Source organism: Artemia sp. Qi Xiang Cuo, chromosome 7, assembly GCF_049724085.1.
Source record: "Artemia sp. Qi Xiang Cuo chromosome 7, ASM4972408v1, whole genome shotgun sequence".
Classification (NCBI taxonomy): Eukaryota; Metazoa; Arthropoda; class Branchiopoda; order Anostraca; family Artemiidae; genus Artemia; species Artemia sp. Qi Xiang Cuo.
In genome coordinates this window covers 22,644,308-22,670,136 of record NC_142800.1, presented here as the reverse complement: position 1 = coordinate 22,670,136, position 25,829 = coordinate 22,644,308, and the positions used below count along the sequence as shown (strand labels likewise).

The 25,829-nt window shown below is 36.3% G+C and overlaps 1 protein-coding gene across 1 annotated transcript in view; it reads left to right on the top strand.

Annotated features, from left to right (window-relative positions):
• The window catches only part of LOC148950057 (Golgi resident protein GCP60), a 62,198-nt gene that overhangs the window by 32,099 nt on the left and 4,270 nt on the right, over positions 1–25,829 (top strand). Inside the window, exons 3-8 of the mRNA XM_089092090.1 lie at positions 3,668–3,808; positions 8,923–9,027; positions 11,049–11,136; positions 14,690–14,816; positions 18,003–18,077; positions 24,822–24,964. Coding sequence (XP_088948216.1) covers positions 3,668–3,808; positions 8,923–9,027; positions 11,049–11,136; positions 14,690–14,816; positions 18,003–18,077; positions 24,822–24,964 — 679 coding nt within the window. The remainder of the gene's footprint in view (positions 1–3,667; positions 3,809–8,922; positions 9,028–11,048; positions 11,137–14,689; positions 14,817–18,002; positions 18,078–24,821; positions 24,965–25,829) is intronic.

The following is a 25,829-nucleotide window of genomic DNA, read 5'->3' as shown; positions in this document are numbered from 1 at the left end:
TAAGCAAATCTGGAATTCTTGTGTATATTTAAGTATAGGTCAAATCTTTAATGATGGAGGGGGGGGGGTATCAGGACGGATTTGCTGATGGTTCAAAGCACAAAAAAACTGTAATTTTCGAGGTAATGATTTTGAGGAAAGAGGGGACTATCCTCTGATGTTTAGGTACATTCTTTGCACTAGACTTCCCTTGCTTAAAACTCTTCACTTAGCTTCCCACTAAACAAAAATAATATTTTTTCATTGACCTCTTTTAACCTAGATGACATTGCTTAAGCCTTAAAATCAGCCAAAGAGTATATTCCCAGGACAAAGGATTGTCAGGTTTTAAATCGGGGCTAAAACTAGGATTTTGCTTTCTATGTTTCATGTTTTTTAACATTGTAAATTCTCAACTGGTGGAACGATATGTATTTTTTTTCTTTCTGATAATAGGCTACAAAAAAAAATCTTGCTTTTTTTAAGCGTTTGTTTCTCGTTTTTTTTCTCTCTCTTTAAACTGGGCTACCTATGTTTTTGTTTTTTCTGTCTTTGGACTCCTTTTTGTTCAGGCTTCATTTATTGTTATGTTAAATTTGTATTCTGTTGCTACCTATTCAACCAGACATGAGAACTAATATTATCTCTTAAGTGTTCCTTTTTTTAATCCAGTAGAGTAAAGAATTTGTGATCTACGACTATTTGAAGTTTTGTTTCAGTATTACTTCATTTTTAGTGTTCTTAAAATAACCAAAAATACAATAATCCATTATTTGGTCAATTTAACTTAAATCTGCAGTATCATAGTTATCATTATCCATTAATTAATAAATCCAATTAGACTTGGAAGAACTCTGCTAATACATTCTTGGTTCAAAGTAGTGCCACAAGTATGGGAAATGTCTTTTATTGGGGAGGGGGGGGGGTGGGAGAAAAAAAAAGTGTCGGCAGAGAAATGTCAGGCTGCTATTGAATCAGTGCCGATTTTTAGGGGTGGCAAGTGGTGCAACCGCACAGGGCCTTGCGCTAACAGAGCCAAATGGGTTACGAATTACAATCACGTGAGTAATTTTGCAACTTTGCTAGGGGACTCACAGAAAAATCCGGGGAATGTACGGCTGGGGTTTCCAAACTTGGCCTCCTTTATATGGTGCAAGGCCAGTGGTTGTAAAACTGTCAAAACTCCCTTTGTTAGGGACTTTTGGCCCTTGTTACCTGGCTGTACGTACGCAATACAAGGCTTGCATGTTTAAATCCGTTAAAGCGCCAATGAATGAGCATTCATAAAGAAACGGACTTATCTTAGAGAGTACAAAGTTTGCGATGCGATAGCTTTCACGCTGGAGTTTCATGTCACAAGTTAACGTTATAGAACGTTTCTGCACTTGCAATCTTAATGCTGAATTTAGCTAACTGAGTTTACATTATATCTTACTTTTGTTTTACTCCAGCGCGGAAGCGTTTTTACACGCGTAATTCATTCATTTTATATAAGGCAAGATACCGCGGTGCAAACTCAGCTGTTAGCGTGAAGGATAACTTATGAGAGATAGAACGCATGCAGGATCCTTTGTCGTTACGCGGTTATTATCTGTCGTCTTATCGAAACCACAACGTTCCTGCTGAACTCTAGGAATCACATTGTTACCGCTTCCACTGGAGGCTACATTATGTTTGCTTCTGCTACGTTATGATTACGACGTGAGGCCCGCGCGGTGGCGGATGACAAGGCCCGCGCACCAGTAAGCCCGCCTCTGTATTGGCATTCATAGTACTTAGATTAGTTTAGAGTATAAAACTTTTGTTTAGATTGCAAAAAACGGGTTGATAAAATGGATTAAAACTCACTAGGAAAGTTCTGTTCATTAATTATTGCAAATTCAAAAGGGGAGCATGTCTTTCCCATATCTTCCACGTGTCCCAGATATTTTTTTCGAACAAAAGTTTGTGAAAACAAGTCCGAAGCTGAGAAGGTGTCTTCTTGGCTTAGTTTAGGAACGTTGTTCTTTTGTTATTCTTGGCTACCTTAGCTGCAACCTGCATTTTCATATGTAATACCAGCCACTCAAGCGTGGAGCACTCCTTAGACCAAGCCTGAACCAGCAGGGGATTGGGAAAAAATGGTCAGGGAACAGTTTAAGCACACATCCAAAGAACTCTGAGTAAAAACAACGGGGTTGTGGTGTAACAGAAAGTGAAATATGCTAGCAACTCAATATGTATTACTACCTAATTTGCCATTCACTGGGAGCAGCTGAAACTTTTGCTGCCCAAGCACAAAACACTCGACATGGGTCGCAAGCGAATAGTGGGGCCAGAAGTAATAAGCTTATGAAAGTTTGAGCACCTGACCAGCTTTGGCTAGGGATTTGGCATGAGTGCAATCAGTCAAAAACTGGGGTCGACTGTGATTTATGGATGTATAAAAAAGACAGTTCGTGAAAGAGCTGTAGAAACACTGTGGTAACCTTAAAAGTCAAACAGCATCAAAAATAATTGAGGACCATAATTTGTTCTGAAAGCATCTGACCAGGCCTGTGGAAAGGACATGACAGAATGCTGGCGATATATATGAGGAAATCTAAGTGGATTACTTTGCTGCTGAATCCTCACCACTTGATCAAGGGAAAAAATTGGCCAGCTTATAATCAAGGAGCTTGATTATCTTGTATCTAGTGCAAAGTTAACCCTCCTGTATCAAAAACTATATGATCGATTATCTGCCACTTGGCTATTGACCAAATCTATGATCTAAACCAACTGAATTGTGGTTCAATGTGATTTGGACAAAAAAAAAGGTAATTCCTCATAGAATGTTTATCTATTCGATGTACTAAGGTTTAATCTCTGTGTGAAAATTTGAGCCAGTAATAGCATCATATTAGAGATTAGTTTAATTCCTGTGTGAAAATTTTAGCCAGTAATAGCGTCATATTAGAGATTAGTTTAATCCCTGTTTGGAAATTTGAGCCAGTAATAGCGTCATATCAGAGATTAGTTTAATCCTTGTGTGAAAATTTGAGCCATTAATAGCGTTATATTAGAGATTAGTTTAATCCCTGTGCGAAAATTTGAGCCAGTAATAGTGTCATAGTAGAGATTAGTTTAATTCCTGTGTGATAATTTGAGCCAGTAATAGCGTCATATTAGAGATTAGTTTAGTCCCTGTGTGAAAATTTGAGCCAGTAATAGTGTCATATTAGAGATTAGTTTAGTCCCTGTGTGAAAATTTGAGCCAGTCATAGCGTCATAATAGGGACTAGTTTAATCCCTGTGGAAATTTGAGCCAGTAATAGCGTCATATTAGAGATTAGTTTAATCCCAGTGTGAAAATTGGAGCCAGTAATAGCGTCATATCAGAGATTAGTTTAATCCCTGTGTGAAAATTGGAGCCAGTAATAGCGTCATATTAGAGATTAGTTTAATCCCTGTGTGAAATTTGAGCCAGTAATAGCGTCATATTAGAGATTAGTTTAATCACTGTGTGAAAATTTGAGCCATTTATTGCGTCATATTAGAGACTACTTTAATCCCTGTGTGAAAATTTGAGCCAGTAATAGCGTCATATTAGAGATTAGGAAAAATCGGCTAGTGAAAAGTTTTGCTGAAAAAGTAACTGATGTAAATGGAAAAGTTTCTGCTACAAGTATTGTTGTTCTCTATGCTATATGATGCTTTTATTGTTTAGGGCAGCATGGCAAATCCTGGGGGACATGACCTCAGAAGTAGCAATGAATAGTTTTGTGGAGCTTCTAAATGCCAGGTGTTCACTTTTTCGACCCTTCATTGATGCTTATGTGGCTGATCAAAAAGAGAAGGAAAGGCAAAGGTTTGTCTATTTTTTTTTTATAATTTGTGTTATTCTTGTTCTTTCTAGTTCCATTCTGGTGTTGAACGCCTATATTATTTTTTGCTAAAACTATTGTAATTTTGAAATTGTTGTTTTATATTCAAAAAATTTCGTATTCAATTTCGGTAACGACTTATACCTATTTAAGTTCTTTTTGTCAAAGCTAAAAATATGATATTTTAATAACATATTTCCTTTTCTGACGGTTTGTTGGCAAAGAACGGTGTAGGCGTTTCCCACGGGGATTCGCGAGTCTTATAGGGATGCGGAATCTCTGGATTTTAGTCCTGAAATCCTAGATATAGTCTTGAGAATATTATTAATATATTTTGTGAAATTAACGTGAAAGAGGCAAATAATTAGTGAAAGAGGAGGTTCAGTGCTACATATTTTGCAGTTTTCCAATTCGCTAATCATACCCTCATACCAGTTGGGCCGTTCGTGTAAATGTAAGTTTTTTTTACGTCTTGAAGTTTAATATACAAGTTTAATTTTTAAAAAAGCGTAAAAGGAAATTTTCCGACATTAAAAAATTCCTTCCCGGGATCCAGTCCTGGTTCTCAACAGTCCTGATGTACATGGGAGGGATTCTCTATCGAGAGGAATCAGAGGTAGAATTTCTGTGAACCCTCTGAAGGATTCACAGGGATATTTGAAGGGAAAGGGAAGGGAATTTAAGAGCGTTGCTGACGATTTCTCCTGGTACCAATTGAACATGTACCTCCAGTGGCGGATCTAGAGGGGGTGGGGGTCGCCCCCCCCCCCCCTAGCGTAGTCTAAAGTAGTGTAATTTACTTAATTAACTCAAGTTTGCGTTAATTAAACTTGCTCCTAACGCAAGTCTATTGGATTAACCTATTTTGCCCCCCCCTAAAAAATTTTTTGGGATCAACCTATTTTGTGCCCCCTCCCCCTAAAAAAAATCCTGGATCCGCCCCTGTGTACCTCTCAGATTAAAGTCATCTTGTGACTAAATACTAAACTCTCCTTTAAAAGACTTAAGTTTGCTTGATTAGGAATATTAATTATATCACCATTGAAATTAAAGATGGAATTATTCTAGACGATTATTCTAGGAAAATGATAAAACTAGAAATGTAACTACATGACGCTCCGAAACATATCCCTTTTTTTCTGACTTATTAAATTATGTCTTTGCAATTCCCTAGCATGAGCTGAATGTTGATCTCTTAATGAAGCAATAAATATAGCAAGCAAGGAAATGAAACCACTTCAACGTAACCACGGTAAGGTACCATGATAAGAAATACAGCAGAGAGGGGAAAAGAGAGAGAGAATTCATAATATCAGGTTCAAAAACCTGGTGCCCTTGTTGAGTGGCAAGACCTATTCAAGGGCACCCAACTACTATTTATGTCCTCTTGCGCCTTCATGGTCTCAAATGGTCTGACTTTCCCTGAAATATATGATAGAATTTGCATATTTTGTATCTTCTCTTTGTTCAGTAATTTGTTCTCAAATTCTGTTACCTCATTCCCCCCCCACCCAAATATTAATTAGTTTTACAATTCTTTTAATACATGTTACTCTGAATGTTTCATTGTCGCTGCAGGATATACAGTGAGGATAGTTTTTTAAAAAGAAAGATGTGAAGCAATATTTCAGTCAAAATTTTTTTTCAAAAAAGTTAGAAGGATTTGGGAGACATCTGACGGCTTTTCAAAGGGGGTGGGGGTGTGGAAAGTTCGAAAAAACAGATTTTCTCTTAGGAAATCGTAAAATCGTCCCATAACATTGCACACATTTGCACTTCTTGCATACTTTTGACTTTCCAAGCGGGGGCGGGGGGCTCCTCAGCATAATCAACTTAATTTTTTTGTTTTTTTTGTTTTAGTTATCTAGGGAGGAGGAAGTGTGATTCCCTAGCATCAGTAACTTGAAGGTCTGTTTTTTATTCAGTTTTTTTTTTAATTAAATCAAAACGCGCATACTTCAAAACCCATTCTCAATGCAACTAAACCTTGTTCTCAACTCCCGGCTTCTTAATTAGTTTAATAATTTTATTAGTAGGCTCTGCTCTGGATGTTCCTTTGTTGCTACTAGCAACTTATAATTGAGTCAAGCATTTTTTTTTCTCTGAAGCCTTTAAGTCATATTGAAGCCAAAATTGTGTTATCTGGTACGAATAATAAAAAAATTCCAATCAAGACGCCCTTTTGTTGCTGAAATTCATGCTAGTTGCTATTTAATTGTGTTACTTTAAGCTTTTATTTTGATTTTTTTACCATGGAAACTGAGTCTATTCTTTCACTTTCTTCGGCACTATATTTTAGTTTTTCTCATCTTTTTGGACAGATGTGATAGCCACGGGAAGTTGTTGAAGTATGTTTTTTTTGTATATAATAAGTTACTATGCGTTATACCAATTCAAGTTTCTCAGGGAAAAGTATTGAAGACTAATATTAAGAAATGGTGAAACGGAAATGCCAACTTACAATGTTCAGTTGAAATTCTTTTTACTTTTCGTCCCTAGTTTGATGCCGTCCCTAGTTACAAGGGCCAGATTAAGCAACTCTAATTGGGGCCGGATTAGACATTGTGATCAAAGGTGCCTCAGCATCTTCCTAATAGGGAGGGGGAGGGGCTGGATGACTAGATTTCTGGGGGATATTTCTTTATCTTATTAGAATTTTCCGTAATTCTTTACAGATAATTTCTCTAATAGGCTCTGGCAGATACCTGAGAAAGTTTCCTTAGATGTTTAGAAAATCACCATGTCTATTATATTTGGCACATTAGGAGCAGCGTAGCTTCACCGCACGATCCATGGATTTTTTTTTAATACCTCTTGAGTGTGGAGAGGTATGTTACACCTCTCCCCCCTGAACACGCTCTTTTTCAGTACCACCCGGCTAGAATTTAATTGCTTTAAAAAATATTTAATTGCTTCTTAGATAAAGCATGTTTTCTTCAATTCGGCAAAGAAAGCTTAAAAGGAACCCAAATAGAAGCCGTTGATGTAAAACCAAAGATTCATGTTAAGGCTCCTCGGGTCTTAGTATGAGATTCAAATTTGAGGTCCAAGTTACAACCATTTTTTTTTTTTCAGTTCTCATGTTCCTTGGTTTCGTTTTCTTGAAGTATGAATTTAATCTGAACTAAGTGGAATAGTCTGTGGTACAAAGTTTAAAAAACATTAACTCATTGCTTTAAAAAATACTGTATTATAAATATGAGGCCCACTCTGGCTTGGTGGCCTTATATGCTGCAACCCATAGTAGTCTATTCATAAAATTACATGGGCATTAATATGTTTTCATCAGAATTGACTATGCACATAGATATATGCATGTCGGATCCTTTGTGAGGGGTGGGGGTTCAAGGGCTTTTCTTAGAGGGGCGTTGAAATAAAAAGTTTTTTTTTTTAAACCACTAAGTTTTCTATTTATCTGGGTATCATTTGGACGCTTTTATGCATGAGTATGCTTGTTGTTGAATGAATCTAAACTTTGAATTCAATGCAGATTTGATGAGCTGAATCCCTGAATTGTGTCCCAGCATTCCAAGCTAGCCAAATAGAAATTTATTAACTGGTGAAGATGGAATTTATCATAAGGGCGTATTTCATTGATGTTACAAAGACTTAAATCCTCCGACGCCTACTGGCGTATAGTGTAGCAATGGTTGACCTCCAATTTGGACGGTCCTGAGCCAGAGACCACAGTTCTTCGAGCGATTATCGTAATATTCTTGCCTCAACTTCAAGAGAAACGCCAATGGTGATTTGTTGTCTACCACTCCTTCGGTGGTCTGGAGGATTCCAGTACCAAACGTTGCATTGCAAGTCGTCCTTGTCCCATTCGAGCCATGTGCCCCCAGTATTGCCACCTTCCAAGTTGAACTTCATCGGTTATTAGAGGCTTCTGGGTCAGAACCCTGATCCTGGTGTTGGGTACTCTATCAGCCCAACAAATAATAAGTATTCTTCGCAGGCACTTATTCTCAAATCCAAGTAGTCTTTTCTCTACGACTCTAGACAGGCTCCAGAATTTGCATCCACAGATCAATATGAATTACGTTGCTTTTAAACAGACGCAGTTTTAACTTAAGAACATGCTTGCTAGATCTCCAAATGCTATTTAATTGACAGATTGCTGCATCTGCATTTGCAATTCGAAGGATGATCTCTGCCGTACCTGCCGTTTTGAGTTAGTGTACTACCTAGATACCTGAATCCGCTGACTATCTTCAATTTACGTTTCCCCAAGCTTACGACCTCTAGATAGTGAAGTGATAACACCGTTTGGCTTTGCCTTGGTCTTGTTCGCATTAATCTGCAGGCCTGTTTGGGAGGCTTTCGAAGCTGGCTCATTAATGTTCCGTTGCCTATCTTATGTAAAATGAATAGCAAGAACTATGTTATTGGCGAAGTCGCAATTGGAAAGTTGGCTCTGTAGGTTCAACTATACCGCGCCACAGAAGTTGCAAGAATTCAGAACAAATTCGATAATTATTTCAAATAAGATTGGGGATAGGAGGCATCCTTACCTCACACCAGATTCAACAGCAAACCATTCCGTCTGCCCTTTTTCAGGCTTTACTGCGCACACTGCTCTTCGTACAGGGCTTTGATCATCTTTACAACTTTTCCAACGATTTCGTAAAACCATAGCATTTTCCACATTGCTCCATGGTGGACTGAATCAAAAGCTTTTCGAAAGTTGATGCCGATATTACCATATTTGCTTTTTGGCTATTTATTTGTGAGTGAACTTTAATTGTCAGCCTGTGACCTATTTATCTTAAATTAATTATTCTAATGTTATTCAAAACAATAGCGTTAGTTTTTATGGTGTTTTATTTTTATTTTTTGGCCGTAAGTTATCTATGAATTGCTAGTTTAGAAAGTGGCTACTGATTTCCTTAAAAAAATTTCATGTTTAATCAAAGGAAGTATTTGAAGAAGCCTGGATTTTTTTTTCTCCAAAGATTACAGAATGATAAATTTTGCTTTTAGTAGCTGGTTGGTTTTTTAAAGTGATAATTGAGTAAGATTTAAAGTCGATACCACGAGTGCTCGTGACTTGTATTTATAGGCTTACTTTTATTTACTTTTTTTTTATCTTTTTTAGACTAGAAGAAGAAGAAAAATTGAAACAAGAAGAAGAAATGAGGTTACTAGAAGAACAACGGCAGAAAGAAGAAGAAGCAGAAACCTTAAGGCAGGATGCCAAAAAGTAATGTTTAAAAATAAATATTTTCTGTTTTAGGATCTTGGAAGTGTATCATAAGCGGGTAACCAGCCAAACAATTATTCAAATTTGATGCATAATTGTCGGAAGTTGCTCCCTGTCTCCCTTCTAAACCTAGGGATTTCTGCAATTTTTATTGAAAAATGTCTAATTTTTTCTATAATTTTTGTTTCTCATTTTTGTACGTACCTGTTTGAAACAGGTACGTACACAGGGGAAGGAGGAGGGACTGGTCAGACAAATTTAAATGTACGTTACAATTTTTTTCGACACCCATTTGCTGCTCTGAATCATTGTATTCATTATTTCATTTGTTCTCTCGACAGCAGCTCGAGATTTATTTCAAACTTAAGTAAGCTCAAGTGTAAGTCTGAATTGCCACCTGGGTATTAATATTTCGAAACTATATGAATAAATTCAGCCTGTCTAAAAATCTTTGATTTTGTCATTTCGTTTTCTTAAACATTAGTCTTAAGTCTTAAGTTTTCTCAAGTCTTAAAAATAATTGTTTCCTTCAATTCTCTCTGAATACTTAAGCAATTTCTGCTTACAAATTAGAAAGTATTCAAAACCAAAGGTAATACTGGTATCTGAATATAAAATTCGATGTCTGCTGTAACCTTTATTGAAGGAGATTTAAGGCATATATTCTACATAAAAAATAAAAAGAATGCACTAATAACAAATAATAAAAGTAATAAAAAAAATATATTATAATAACGAAATAATGGAACAAAAGAATATAATATAATAACATGATGCAAATAAATTACATTTTAAATACATGTACCATTTTCTTCTAGCGTTTTGGAGCTTACTGCACGACAGACTGCTATTTGTTTTTTATTTTTGCCGAGAAGTTTGTATTTTGATGGCAACTATTTTGAATTTGCGAAATATGTGCTCTCAACGAATATATTATACCAGATCAAATCATTAACATTTAGCTCGTTCAACGAGAGAGAGTAAACTCACACCATCTACCTCAAGGAATTCCTCAGATAAAATCTTTCAGATGACTTCAAGCACTCCAAGTTCAGAAAGCTATTAGAAAACTAGAAAATTTTCAGGGCCAAAGCTGATGATATGTTTTCATGGCAACTTTACGCGATCAGTATAAATGCAATATGTGTGATTGTTTTTTTGCTTGACGAGCAGAATTCTTTCTTATAGATATAAACTAATTCTGCTTTTAAACGGAATATCATGGTATGTTTTTGGTAAACGGTTCCCAACGTGTATTTCACAGCCTGATTTTTGTTTAAACGAAATCATTTATGGCTTGTTAAACTAATTTAAAAGAATTACTTTTTAAAATAATTAATACTACTTATTTAAAACAAGCTCCAGCGATGAAAGATAGCTAAACAAGCTCCAGCGATGAAAGATAGCTCTTCTTCTATTACAAAATACTGCATTCGTCAAGTCATAATTGGCTGTTCAAACGTTCAATAAAGTGCCTAAAGTCAGTTACAAAACAGTTTTATTGGCCCTGCTAGGCCGCTCCAATGACATAAAAGAAAGACCATAAAGTAGCTCTTGAAATCATTTTTTCGGTTCTATAGGGCAACTAAATGAACGTCAAAAAGATTGTAAAGTTGTTCATGAAATCGTTTGAGTGGCCCTATCAGGCCACACAAACAGAGTCAATAAAGTGTATAAAGTCGTAAGTTAGACAGAAAGCTTTTTTACTAAGCTTTCGTATAGTTGCACCACGGCATTCCTAAAAAAGGTTGACTGTGTTTGACTTTTCCATAAGCTCAGCGAAGGTAACTCGCAGCAAAATTGAATTGAAGGAAAATTTTAAAATGGGAAAATGTGGCATTTTAAAGCTAAGCATTTGCTTTTTATCCTAATTTAAAATAAGCTTAAATTTTCGTCGGAGCAGTCACAAACCTCATGGCTTGTGCTAAATGCCGAGCTCTTTATTGCTGATAAGTATGTAATAGGTTACCTACTCTATATAAGTCTAAATATGTACACTTACCTGCGATTCGTATTTTTAGGCAGCAAATCCAAGAAGTTTTAAATAAACAAACTTATGCCCAGTTTAAAGCATATGCTGAACAGCAGTACCCAAATGATCCTGAACAAGTAAGTTTTTTTGTATACATTTCTTTTTTTATTTCTTTTCTTTTTTTTCTTCCAGTTATTTTATTTTTTTTGATGCTGTTGTTTTCACTTAAAGCAATTCCATTTCGCTGAAACACTTGGCTGCCCTTCGATCGGTTTTGGCCCTCCCTAAAAAGGGAACTAAAACCTATATTCTCCGATCGAATGGGCCCTCCCTAATTTTAACGGTCATCCGTTCTAAATAATAAGACTAGGAAAAAAGAGCAGCTAATCTGTCTTTACTAAGTCAGCATTACTGCGTTGAATAATATTATTTTAGTAATTAGCTGCTGTTGTTAAGTGATATTGCAAACTTCACACTGAGCCGTATGCTTTAATAGCTGGTTTTAGAAAGATGTTTTGCCGTTAGCTCTCGTTTATTCCTGGTGTAAAAGGGGAGGTGAAGAGTATTCCCCTGGTCTAAAGTACGGGCATACTACAGTTAGGTCATTTTAAATATTTCATTAAGTAACTATGTTTCCTGACTATTTAAATTGTGCAACAGTCAAGTAAACACACAGTTTACTTGTAACTTGTAAAATGTAGGAAGCTGGATGAATCGTCTATTCAGAAGCTGAAAGTTACACTGGAAGAACGGGGTTTTTCTGAGATGTATTCCAGTTCAAATGCTAATGAGACAGGGCAGTTTTTGTCCAAAGATTCAAGGCAGTTCTGGATGAAATGTGCCCGCTGAAACCGTTAGCGTGCCGGAAGTATAAAGTCCCGTTTAAACCGTAGATTACGAATTGAGTTTTAAAGTGATTAAAGACAAAAAATAAGTTATATGAGCGCTTTCTCCAGCATCCTTCTGATGAAAATAAACGGATATTTATAAATCATAAGAATAATGTAACAAAATTCCTCCGATCTACACATTAGATATATTACTCGAAATCTTTTGACAATGCCCAGGGATACCCTAAAGAGACATGGAATCTAATCAACTCCTGCCATGGAAAAAAATAATGACAATTCACTTCCACAGGAGATGATGTCTCCGGATGGAGTAAACAGAGATTCAGGCAAACAGGAGGTTATTAGCTTGCTGAACAGCCATTTTGTGACTATTGGCGAGAGAACTGCTACACCTTCCCCACTTTCACCATCTTCTAATTCTACAAGTGCAGAATCACATAATTTTTCTACTTACCCACCTTCCCCCAGTCAAGACTCGATGTTTCTTTCCCCGATAACAGCACAAGAACTTATTAGCATAACAAAGCTGCTAAAAAATGGAGCTCCCGAAGAAATGGATGGGTCATCAACAAAGCTGCTGAAGGCAATAATTCCCTAGGTTGCAGTTGCACTGACGCACGTGATAAATCTATGTTTTACCACTGGATCATTCCCCAGTATTTTTAAGTCGGAGGGGTGATAAAGGAGGTGACCCCCTAGACCCCACAAATTACGCCCCATATCTATCTTGTCGGCATTTTCAAAGTTGATTGAGCGGTGTCTATACAACAGGATAGTATCTTATCTGTTGGCGAAGGAATTTTTCTCCCCGTCCCAGTCGAATTTCGGAAAAACCACTCGACTTAGCACGCAATTTTAACTACTACCCAATTCCTTGTTAAAATTTATTCCTGGTTAAAAATTCACTCCCTAAAGTTGTTCAAAAGAAAAATCCTCGGTATATATTAAATAAAAGACAAGGAAGTAGTATTTCCAGAAATATTTGTCCCCAGTTTTCAACTGCCTATATTATTTACTTCCAACATTATATGGTACTGGCTTTACCACTTCCACCGATGGACGCACTTGCAGGCTTCTTTCTTGGTTGGGGTGATTTCGAGGGTAGGGGCATAATCTTCGACAAAGTGCTAAAAAAACAGGTGGATTATCTGGAAGAATTACGAGACTGTTGGTAAAACCGTGGGATTTTCAGATTTGAAGGACCATCCCTCTCCCTGCCTCTGTAATAACATTTAATGATACCGTAAATAAATGAAGGTACTCTCATGCCATTTAAATTATTCTATTAATTCTTATACGTTACTGAGTATTCGCTTGGGTAGTCGGCTGGGGTACCATATTAAGCTACTTACCTGATTTTAGAACCCAAAGGGGAATAATATTTTTTAGCCTATTTTTGATCGAAAAAAGGAAAAAAGTATGAGTTTCGTTCGCACCACGAACGTTCATAATCCAATTATAATTCATGTAAAAGTTGGCTTTAAGCTTGATGCACCTTTATGGTAATTGATCCTGATACATGGATTAATAATATCCGCTACTTAAATTTATCTTTTTTAAATGTATCGCTTTTCCAAACAGAATAATTGCTATCGTTCTCCATGCAAGTTCGTAATTTGAACTGTGATTTCTTCACAACTTGAAACTTGATTTGTATAGCCCCTTCTTGACCTATACACTTGCCATTGTTTAGAGCTATAAGTAACTAAAGACGTTAAAGCGGTTAATGATCTGCATGGCAAACAAGCTTTATTCCTTTTTCTTAGGTACTACAAGATAATTTTATTGAAATATTAATTGATTTATTTATTTAAGAGAAACTCGCTTAACAATAAGATGAAGAACAGGCGAATCATTAGACAAAAAAGCGCAAAACAACCTCTAAAGATACAAAAAAATAATATGTTTACAAGTTGCCACACAAATTGCCACTCAAACATTCAGGAGGAACTCTAAAAACACATCCCAAGTAGCTCCTACTGATTACGTCTCCAAATCAAAGATAGGTCAAACTGGGACGTCCAAACGATGTTTTCTGAAAATAAATGGATTATATAAAGAAAATGAGAGGCACAGCAAATTTCTCAAGGATTTACAATCACCTGAATAGATACGGAGCTTTTCATTGCTTGTAAGCCAAGGCCACCCAGGAGAAATGTAGTAGATATTACAAATATTACAACATTCTCATATGAAATGGTTATTACGGTTGACTTGTAACCTTTTGTTGTTAAACTTAAAACAGAAATTTTGTTTGGGTTTTAAAGAAGCACGTATCTTCTAGCGGGGGGGAGGGGGAAAATCCGAAGTTGCAAACATTTTATCACAGGATGAATGTTTGTAACTCACGTGCTTCAACAAAATGAAGATGGAGAAGTATTACCGGATATAAATTTTACCTCGATATTCGGGCGGTATTTAATTTTTAGAAAGCTAATTTAAGGTTTTCGGTATTTAAAATCGTTTCAGCCATATCTTAAACATACAAAAAAAGAATCGTACGATACTACTAATAATGCTGATCATATTATGAAAAGCAACAGTTACACCAGCAATTCTGATATAGAGAATTCAAGGTGAATTTTTTTAATTAATTGTTAAGCCTTTATAAGAAATTTAAGACAGCAACCGTATCGTTAATTGATACAGACGTTGAAACAGGGAGGAGTAGTTTTTGACTTATGATTACCCTCCTTCAGTGAAGGTTACCTGATAAAGTTAAGCTTATTACTTGGAAAAGGACACAAATCAACCTCTTATAGGAAGAATCCTCGTTTTTTACCTCATAATTCTTATTAGGTTATTTTCAGGGCTATAATTTTCTGATTTTTTCTTTTAGCAAAATGTTCTAATTAAGCAGCTTCAAGAGTATCATTATCATCAGTATATGAGTCAACTTCTTCGACAGAATACACCAATTAATCAAGCTCCTCTACCCTCACTTGATGCTGAGCAACCCATTGAAGGTTAGTTTCAGAGAATATAAGGAAGCTTATAACGCTGTGAACTTAGGGGTCGCCCAGAGACAAATCATGAATGCTATAGACAGACCTTCAATATGGCTGTAATACTGTCTATGCTTTTGGCATTTTATTTATTATTGCGATAATGCTTGCAGTACTAGTGACATCAGTTGCTTTGTTTCATTTGGCTTCAGTTGGCTTACGATTTGAAATACGGTTTAGTGTTTAGAATCGCTATAAAAAAAAACGTGTATCGAATTTGCATTTAATGTTACGAAAAACGAACAATATAGACTTGAGTAGAGAACGACTAAGTAAGAAATCAAACATATGGGACAACAGTAGGTTATGGGTGAAAAGGGGATAACTTAACATATAGCATGACTATTGCAGACATAATGTATTGAATTCGCGTTTTAGGTTAACAAAAAAAACAACAATAAAAACAATGGAATTGTGTACAGAACAATTAATGGTTAAAAAATCAAACGCATGGGATGGCACAATGGATAACAAAGGGATAAAGAATAGGAAAGGAGAGTGGGAAGGACAAAATTTAGTATATTAATAAGAATAATAATAATTCTGTTTGCTATCAATAGCTATTATTCGAAACTGCTATGGGATTGCAGAACTGTTGTTGCCCTAGTGGAGGTGGGGGGGGGGGGGAGGTCGTTCACCCCGCTTTTCATCGGTTTTTTTTATCGAGAGGGTCATTTCTCTTTTTTTTTATTGAGAGGGGGTTTTCTGGTCTTAGTATAGTGAAATTTGGATTCAGAAGTGCTTGTAATATAGGGGGTTTTGTTTTTCAACTTGCATTGCAACTATTATCAGCACTGTCTAAATTTTAACTTTCTGAGATGAATTCTAGCTGTTAGTGTTCTAAAGTTCCAGTGTTATTTTACAATAGTTTGGGAAATCTTGTAAACACATCTGTTTAACACATGTTTTGGCCGATTAGTTTGAGCTAAACATGGGGGGGGGGGTGGTATAGTGACCGTTATAGTTGATAGATTCAGCTAAATTATCGTTGTCAATCCCTATAGACCATGTTTCCATAAGTGAAGAGGGGGGGGGGAGGATAGTCAACCATCTTGATATCATCTTGTAGAGAGAAAAATTTAGCAGATTTTGGAGACGTGCTAGGAAGTGCAAGAATGAGTAATCTCCCTTTTTTGCATTCACTGAAAAACATCACAAGAGAAACAATTTTTATGATTAAAGGAAGCATAACTTCTAACAAAGGAATTGGAGCTCTTTGAAGATCGCTTTACTGGGATAGATAAAATTAAAGGAAGCATAACTTCTAACAAAGGAATTGGAGCTCTTTGAAGATTGCTTTACTGGGATAGATAAAATTAAAGGAAGCATAACTTCTAACAAAGGAATTGGAGCTCTTGGAAGATTGCTTTACTGGGGTAGATAAAATTAAAGGAAGCATAACTTCTAACAAAGGAATCGGAGCTCTTGGAAGATCGCTTTACTGGGGTAGATAAAATTGAAGGAAGCATAACTTCTAGCAAAGGAATTGGAGCTCTTGGAAGATCGCTTTACTGGGGTAGATAAAATTAAAGGAAGCATAGCTACTAGCAAAGGAATTGGAGCTCTTCGAAGATCGCTTTACCGGGGTAGACAAAATTAAAGGAAGCATAACTTCTAACAAAGGAATTGGAGCTCTTGGAAGATTGCTTTACTGGGGTAGATAAAATTAAAGGAAGCATAACTTCTAACAAAGGAATCGGAGCTCTTGGATGATCGCTTTACTGGGGTAGAGAAAATTGAAGGAAGCATAACTTCTAGCAAAGGAATTGGAGCTCTTGGAAGATCGCTTTACTGGGGTAGATAAAATTAAAGGAAGCATAACTTCTAACAAAGGAATTGGAGCTCTTGGAAGATCGCTTTACTGGGGTAGACAAAATTAAAGGAAGCATAACTTCTAGCAAAGGAATTGGAGCTCTTGGAAGATCGCTGTACTGGGGTAGATACAATTAGCACAAGAAACAGTAAATTAAGTAACAAAAAATGTATCAGTGCTTAAAGTTCAAATTTAAACATGTCTACTTTAACTCCTAAAATATTATAATACACATTTGAGAATATCTGATCTGAATTATGTGAGAGTTTTGGTGAAATTAATTCTAGTTGTGCGTGTCAGTAAATCAAATTAAATTCGACTTTACTTTAATTCCCCTTTTCCCTTCCCCTGTGATTTTATTTCTCATTTCATTTATTGAAGTCAAAAATTGGAAATACAGATCGTAATTAAATCTTTCGCATTTATTTTGTGGAGCAGAAAAATTTGAAACGTACTACATGTATTATCATGTTTGGCATATATTGTATATGTTACGTATGTACTCGGTGTATTACATGGGCTCATATATTTTACTAAATAAAAGGGCACGACAAATTTGGGCTATATATTTGCACAGTAGGGGGGTGGGGTAAAGCATAGCATATTTTAAATACGTAACCTAACTTAACCTAGGTACCTCCCCCCCCCCGAAACCCCAAAAAAGCAACTGTTTAAATATCGTAAACGCAATGAAAACTACGCTTCGCATTCCTGTTCTCAATAGCGGTGAAAATAACCCGTCTGGTGGGTTTCGTCTGCTAAATTTCTATAGAGTCTATAGCGGTGTATACCATTAAGTAAAACAGTATCTTCAAATGTCTTGAGCATTATACGCGTGGCTGTTATATTAATTCATCTTTAGTGCAAGAAATCTCGCTTTGTTTTTAAATCCTTAAGTTTTTTCTCGTCATGGTCCCTTTCTGAAGGCAGTTTCATCCATTTCATATGCTTTTCAATTGTAGTATTATAATACAAATAATATCTCTTGAAGCATTTATTCCAAGCTCTAAGCTTTCAAATGTATTAACGCAAGGATTTATTTTTTATTTATCTCTTATTTTTTTTTCTTTATTTTCTTTTATTAGCTTAGCTACATCAAGCTATTTAAGTTCATTAACCTAATTAAGTCTTTAGTAACCCAATTTGTAAAAAACTAGTTCAACCTGACACCACAGCTTTTTGATAAATAAATGGAAATAATTCTTTATATCTAAAAATGAAATTGAGATTGGAATAAAATACAATTTCATTAAAATTAACTGACATTAAAATTAAATCGAAACTAAAAATTAAATTCAAATTGAAATAAAAATTTTCTTTCTTCTTCTTTTTAGGGAGCCTAAATGGAGACACCCCTCCTGTAGATGGAGAAGGAGACGGACAAGAAGAGAATCTCAGTGAAACATCGCGTAAGTAATCAATCATTTCATTTGAAATGGTTTTTAATTCAGCTGAATTTACTTTACTATAGTTGTTTCTTGCTCACCTCGTATGGTAAACGTCCATTACTTAAAGACAAAAGTAAAGCTATAGGGTGTAAGATGTTGAATGTTTTTTTTCTCTTTTTCTATGACAACATCCATGACAACTGACCTCTGAAACTTAGGGTCTGGTGTGTTAATGTTCAATCACTTAATTATGTTTTCTTCCTAGAGTTTGTGTCTGTTGAACTTCCTTTTAAATGAATCAGCAGGCGGGTTTACAGGGATTACATCCCTCGGGAGACCATTCCAAATGTGGGAGCAGCGTGATAACCAAACTATGCTGTGGGCTAGTACAGATAGGCTAGGAGTTGTAGTCAAAATTTTACTTATGGTGTTTGGGCAACGTGAAGTGTCGTAGCAACCTTTGGTCGACTTTGCCAATGAAAGAGCTGCGGGAGCAAAATTTGATTTTGTTTCTTCGCCATCAATTAAATGGTATAGTTTGAACCATTACAAAAATATATATATATATTAATCAGAAGCGTCACGAATTGGGGGGACGCCCTCTCCCCCAATGTTTTCAGCCAGTCGGTAAAATCTATTCTCCCCCCCCCGCAAACATTTCTGCTTGTGATGTCTCTGACAATAATATTAACATTGCTCTAAGAGCACTAGGGTAAAGGCAATTCAAAATGAAAAATTATATTCTAATTAATTCACACTGCATGGACGGAATCATGAAACAAATTACAAAAATCTATACTGTGATCCGTTGCTACCAAGGTACAACAAGGTTTTTTTTTTATTAATATTTGACATGCTTATTAAAGACGGTGTAAAAACACGGTGTTTATGCTTAAAACCAACTTAATTCTGTTTCCTGACACCTAATCGATGTTGGTACTTTTAAAGTGCATCGTGTATATTTGCGAATACAAGGAAAACTCATGCGCTTAAGCGGGGGGTAAAGTAAAAAAGGGAAAAACAAAAGAATAAAACTAATATTTTTGATTTATGTTTTTATACTTAACTTAATGATTTCGCTGTATATTGCTACATGTCATTGGTTGTTTTTTTTATAGAAGACCAACTTGACATCAGCCTTTCATTCTGTTCAACTTCCTCCGGTTCAACTTCAACTTCATTCTGTTTGCAAAGGGGAGGTAGCTGGTTGGGTTTTATGGGACTACAGTTTCTCTATTCAGGCCTGAATTCATACCGAAGATCAATATTATTTTAGTATCAATTATTTAATTCTATGGATGTGGTGGTGGACTCTATTGTCCAAACCGGTGGTACTGATTTTATGGCCCTTTAGCTAAGAAATGGGGTGTGGTACAGGGTGTATTAGCAAATGCGATGGGGTGCTGGAGGCCAACTATGCTGTGCTTTCTAACACCCTCCCTGCCCTACCTTCTCCCGATTTCTCCGGGTACTCTTTAGTGCTGAGTCGACTCTGGCTAAGCTGGAAGAGTCACGCCACAATTCCAAGGAACGCCTTTAAATTTTATAAACAAATGTTTTGAATATTTGATGCTATTTTAGAAGACTTTACGAATTTTGAGGAAAACGATGAAAAGAAAGGTGTTTGGAAATGACTAGTTGCTTTCCATGTTGCTCAAACATTGTCTAAAGTTTCCAGACCTGCCGTAGGGAGCTCCAAATTTCAGTCCATGGTTGGACTGGGTCCATGATCGGAATGTCTCCATGATTGGACTGAGTCCATGATTGGAATGCCAATATAGATTATCGAAATATGCTTCGCAAAACGTGAACGTAAGCGATGCATCTAATTTCACATTTCGTGTGAATCTTACCAAAGTTTCGGAAGAGCTCAACCTGGGTCTACTATCCACAGCCCGCTAGCGATAAAAATGGACTATTGACTATACAAAAACTTAATCTTTCAATGGTCGAATAATCGTAATTATTTTCAATTTAACATCTTTTTTTCTGGCTGACCAGAAGCATCAATGTCCTGAATATATGCATATAATTATTGTCTCTAAATTGATGCTTTGGCTAGTGATTGTTTTGTTCAAGTGTCATACGGATTAACCCCATAAAAGGAGTAACGGGGAAAAGTAATAAAGAATACATTTGGTTAGCTTTGATTGCATTGTGCATTTATAGAGAGAAAAAATTCCCTTGTGTTTCCTTACATACATGAGTCAGAAGAATGGGTTCAAGCACATTTATCAGCATTGTTTGCCATTTTCAGATATCATTCTTTATCATTTCGTGACTTATATAGCCTAATTATCTTACTGCTAGAAAACTCATTTAAAAAAAACACGAATAAAGATTTTGAATTCTTTGTTTGATCGTTCTATAGTCCAGCTGATAAAGTTGTATCTCCTGAATTCTTTCTTCAGCCGTTTTTAATAGTGAAAACCAATAAACGGAATAGTTCAATTTCACTTGCATTATAATTTTGCTCTCAGGAAAAGTGATGAGATGTCGATTAAGACAAGACAGAATTTTTTTTTGTTGCTAAGCAATAAAGGGTTTTACAGAGCGCCCAAATTGATCGTTCGAAAGAGTGGAAGAAATCGTACTATCTCCCGACGACGATAGGCTGGCTAAACAAGGTTGGAACTGTTCCGATGGTGTTAGATGGTTTGGGTTCTCCGCTCCATCATAAGTTCCTTTCTCTGTCGCAATCCTTGACAGGGAATTCCTGCTTGCGTGGCACTAGGATGGACCTTTCACGAGTTTTCCTAACCACACTGTGACTACTAACAGCGCTGCAGGGTGACCTTAAGGAGTGGTGCCCCTTGAGGAAATTATAGCTTAGTATACCACACAGCGTCTGCACTGAATTCTGATTTGGTTTTCTTTTAGGTTAGTAAAATTTGGTTCTTAGGTCGCATATTGCCAACATCTTTAAGAACACAGAAAGTTAAGAGCTAGTCAAGGGTTTTCCCCCAAAATTATTAATCAATTTTGACATTGAGGGATTCCGTTTGTGAATCACTCAGTCCATCACATCTTTGGAACTGTTATGTCACACTTGTTAAGTTGCATAGGCGTTAGTATTTTTGTCTCAATTGTATATCTTATGGACAATCATTGCCATTTTCGGTACTGTTCTAAAATGTGGGAAACACGCGAGAAGTAAAGTTTGGTTAATACTAATAAAAAAAAAAAAAGGATGAAAATATAATTTTTTATGAACAAATTTTGGCTATATATTTGCACATTAGGAGGGAGGGGTGGGGGGGGGGTTAAAGCAGAGCATATATAAAATACGGAACCTAACCTAAGTACCTTTTTCTCCCTAAACCCGAAAAAGCTCAATTATATTAGATTATATTAACTTTCGCAAAACATAGTCAGAGGTACTCAAAATAAAGTTGTTGATTACTTTGTTTCGTGAGGAATAGGTCTCCTACTAGTATCATCTAGTAGCTAATAACTGAACATCATTTTTAGGCTAATTTAGCTTTAAGCTTTTCTAAGCTTAGTAACTTACATGTGCGTAGACAGCATCTTGTGTAGAGGGGGGCAGCCGCTTCTGTGATGGAGGGGGGGAGGGGTCGTACTAATACTTCCCAAGGTCCTTTGAATAAAGGTCTTTAGAAACTAGTCATTCTACATTTCGCTAAAACTCGGCATTTAACATTTTCCATGTTCTACTTTTCCTGCAACAGTATAATATAAGAGACCCACCATCCTACTTCCAATTTCCAGATAACATAAACACCATAAAAGCAATTTGACAGAAATCACATTATGGTTAGATAACAGTTTCTTCTAAGAATTCAATTCAAAAGTTTACAGTCGGGCAAAATTAAATGTCAAAATTGGTGTAGGGGAGACCGGCCCACATTTTGCCAAAGCAAACAGTTTCAATATAAAAACCTATGGGGCTTCTGGTGGATTATGAAAGCTCTGACAGATGGCAGTGTATGTTATTAAATTGTCTGACCTTAATTAATACTTTCACCAAAAGTATCAGATTGGATCAGGTTTTATGGTGATTAACTCTGAAATTTTGTTCATTTTTGTCTGGAAGCCTACGCCTAATTACGAATGCTAGAAAACTCGCGTTGTAAACTCACATTGTATTCTCTTAATATTTGCCTGTTTTTGGCAGCTTCCGAGACGTGCCATCTTCACCAGTTAGCTGTTAGTATTTTTTCATCCTGTGGGATAGTGAACTCCCGTGTTCGGCCACAATACCCAGGGTAAACTCGGCATGCCATACCAAGGTGTCCAAAAGTGGGCAATGCTTGTAAAAGCTGTGTAAACAGCATATTTAAAGGTTGAAGGCAAGCTTAAAACCCAAAACTGTGTTAATTCTGGCGTTTTTTAATCCTGTCAGAACAGGTGAACTGAAGTTCTATTTTTTCCTGTTAAATTTCATTCAAGATTAAAATGATTAAAAGTAAAACAGAAGAGAAAAGAAAGAAATGTGGCTGTGATTGAGAAAAAAATAAAATAGTAGTTTTTTCTGTCTTATTCTACAAGAAGTCAGTTGGATTCTCTGGAATCCAACTGACTAATGGGTGTCCCTAGAGGAACGCTGCAAGACTACATAAAAAAAAGTCTTGAAGCTTAATATCCCTCTAAAAAGTCTGGACCTGAATTTCTTTACACCCTGTTACAACACATGATAAATATTTACAGAGACACAAGAAAAAAGACTAAAAACTTACTTGAAAACGATAGCTGAAATGATTTCGACTGTATTCCCCTAGAAGAGTGTAAATTTGCTTACACTTATGCAATTATTAGGAGTATAAAAGTACCGGATAACGGAACTGCAAAGGCAGTGGAAACAGTGGAGGAATTACAGGTAGAGATTGGTACCGTTGTTTTATGGATTGCCTTAAGACTCCATCAGTAAGAACGCCAATAAGTACAAGCCTATGACAGACAACTGCTTTAAACTGTCAGTGTAGGAGCTTTCTTTAACAACCTGGAGCGAGGCCTATATAAACACATGTTCAGACCACAAGACATTTGAAATTTTGACGAATCAGGTCGGAAAAAATCCACAAGCCTGGTAAAATCATTGCACAGCAAGGCCAGAAGTAAGTAGGGAAGATCACGTCAGCAGAAAGAGGTCAGTTGACCACGATTTGTGCAGGTAGTTAATGTGTTGGGAACACAGTCCCTCCTCTACTCATTTCCCCACAAAAACAGTGTCTGGAAATTTTACTCAGGGGAGCTTTGCCAGGAACCATTACGATCAGCCCAGAAAATACTTCTGGCTGGATAACTGCCTCTCATTCTTTGCTTAACTTGCAGTATTTTATCAATCAAGTCAAACCCAAAAAATCAACAGGAAAGAAATATGAAAAAGTCAGAAGTGCTCACTGACACCCCTATGAAAGAATGCATTACTGCAAGGATAAAAGCTGTATCTGCCAAAAAGCTCTAGTCCTGGAACGGAAGAAAGTCAGACAAGTGAAAAGACTAAAAAGCAAAAGGTGTGTCTCTCGCTACAAGAGTTACAGTTAGAGTGACGATTCTGACGTAGATAATCCTGTATACAACAACTCTTCAGACCCCAGCATAGACATTGAAGACAAGCCCCCTACCAGCAACTTCTAATTTGACACTGAGAAAGTCAAGGCTGGTGATTATATTCTGATTGAACAGAAGTGAAAGAAAGATAATTCTGTTTATAACATCATCATTATCAAAAAGTATCAACTGAAGAACTCCAGATCCACTTTTCAAAAGAGACTGGAGCAAGAAAATTTGCGACAACTGACAAGACGGATAGTGCCTTCCATTCAGAAGTTGAAATAAAATTGCTACCACTGGAAGGTAGAACACAAAGATTAGCGGAGCAGCTTACTTTTGGTCTTGATCAGTCAATGTATAATTTGAAATTAATACTCGTTATTTTTTTTAAACCTTACTGAAATTCATATTGTAGTTTTTTATACTGACCATATTCTTTCTTAATTTTAAAGCCGAAAAACAAGTTTTAATGTTCCCCTGATTACTTTTCTTTTTCTTTTGTCCGGTGGCCAAACGTAAGCCAGAGACGACCGAACCAGTGCTGGGGTAGCCCAGGCTTGGCACTCTTGACCACTTGGATAGAGAGGCATCCAGGTGGAAAAATGGTGGGGTATTTCTAATTGTCTTTTTCAAGGATGGTATTGAATGAGTTACTTTTGCTTTGGCATGCTCAGGAAAATTCTTATCGCTTAAATCAATTCATGGAGAATTAAACAAGTCAAAATCAGCCGATCGTGGGTCAGTCTCCTATCTATATATCGGACCGAAAATCAATATTGAAGATCGAAACATAAATGTTGATATCGCAAACGATATTTGGAAATTTCTGTTTATTTCCAAATTTTTAACCATCTATCAGGTAACACCCAACAAAAAATTCCAACAAAAAAAAAGGACTCGCTAAGAACTAGAGTAAATTTGAAGTACTAGGGGGGGGGGCAGCTCCCCTTCCTGTCCCCCTTCCCTACGCCCATGGTAACTTACCATTATTTGTAAGCTAATTTAGGAAGCAACTCAACTAGCACTCATAAATAGGAATATTGATGCTCATTTTCGGATTAGAGACCAGTGAATGGGCAAAAATTACTTAATTTCAGGCATGTTAATGAACTGAAACTATGAAATTGTCAAAATGTCGAACTTGATCAATGAAACTATGAAATTGTCAAAATGTGGAACTAGATCGGCAAAATCGAAAATTTCGAACTTGATACTGAACCCACCAACTTCAAAGGAATCATCTATTTTTAGCTTTACCAGTTGATGGGGTACCAGTGAAAGAAATTCTTCCTGCCTCGATGTGGACTCGAAAAGATATCAAAGAATTCAAAGATTCGATCCGACGCGAAGAAAAAGAAAGTATCATCAAAGTAGGCCACGGCGAAATAGTTACCGTAAGTAAATAGTTACCATAAGTTACGAATAGTTAACGTAGACCTTTTTAGGGCCCTACATATTTGGTGGGACTCCAGATTTGGATATTTGGCTGGTGGATATTTGACAGACCTGTGTTTGAGTCGTTCACAAGCTAGGCCAATTAAGTCTAATATCTTTATTTTCCTGTGTTTTCCTAACGTATTCATCAAAAAGTTGTATATACAAAAATTAATATTTAAAGGATTACTATGCTGGATAATAAGCTACGATGTGTCGCTTGTTTTCAAGTTCAATGCCATAAAATTTGGGAATCTTTAAAAAAGTTTAAAGAAATATGCAAATTTCTTATTTTAGGTTTTAAGCAGAAAGGCTTAAAATGGTGGAAATCAGACACTAGATGACAATTAATTTGAATTGATTAGGCGTTCCTTCAAAAAATTTATTAACTCTCATGGAACCGAATGATATTTGTATTAAAACATTGTAAGCCCTTTTGCCAGGACAATGTTTATCACCGTTTTCATTATTAAAAATTAAGTTCATATTGTTCAGAAATACAGATTAAGAAAAATTTATTATTTTTAATTTTCATTCAAAGTTATTTATAAAATTGTAAATTTATTGAATTAATTTAATCAGTTCAACTACGATATCTAAGTCTAGCTTGTTTGATTTAAGATTTGTGAATTCTGATTAATTTAAATCTGACGACTTGAAATCTTGTGTCCGTTAAGGCAGGGGTTTGAGTCCTGGTTTCGCTAATTCTTTGGTTTATAACGGGGTCAGCGGTGTGACTTTGTAATCTTAGATAGAATCGACCCAGTTCCGAATGTGTACCTTGAGAAATCTGGGGGGGGGGCACGGGAAGTGTGGATGATTTGC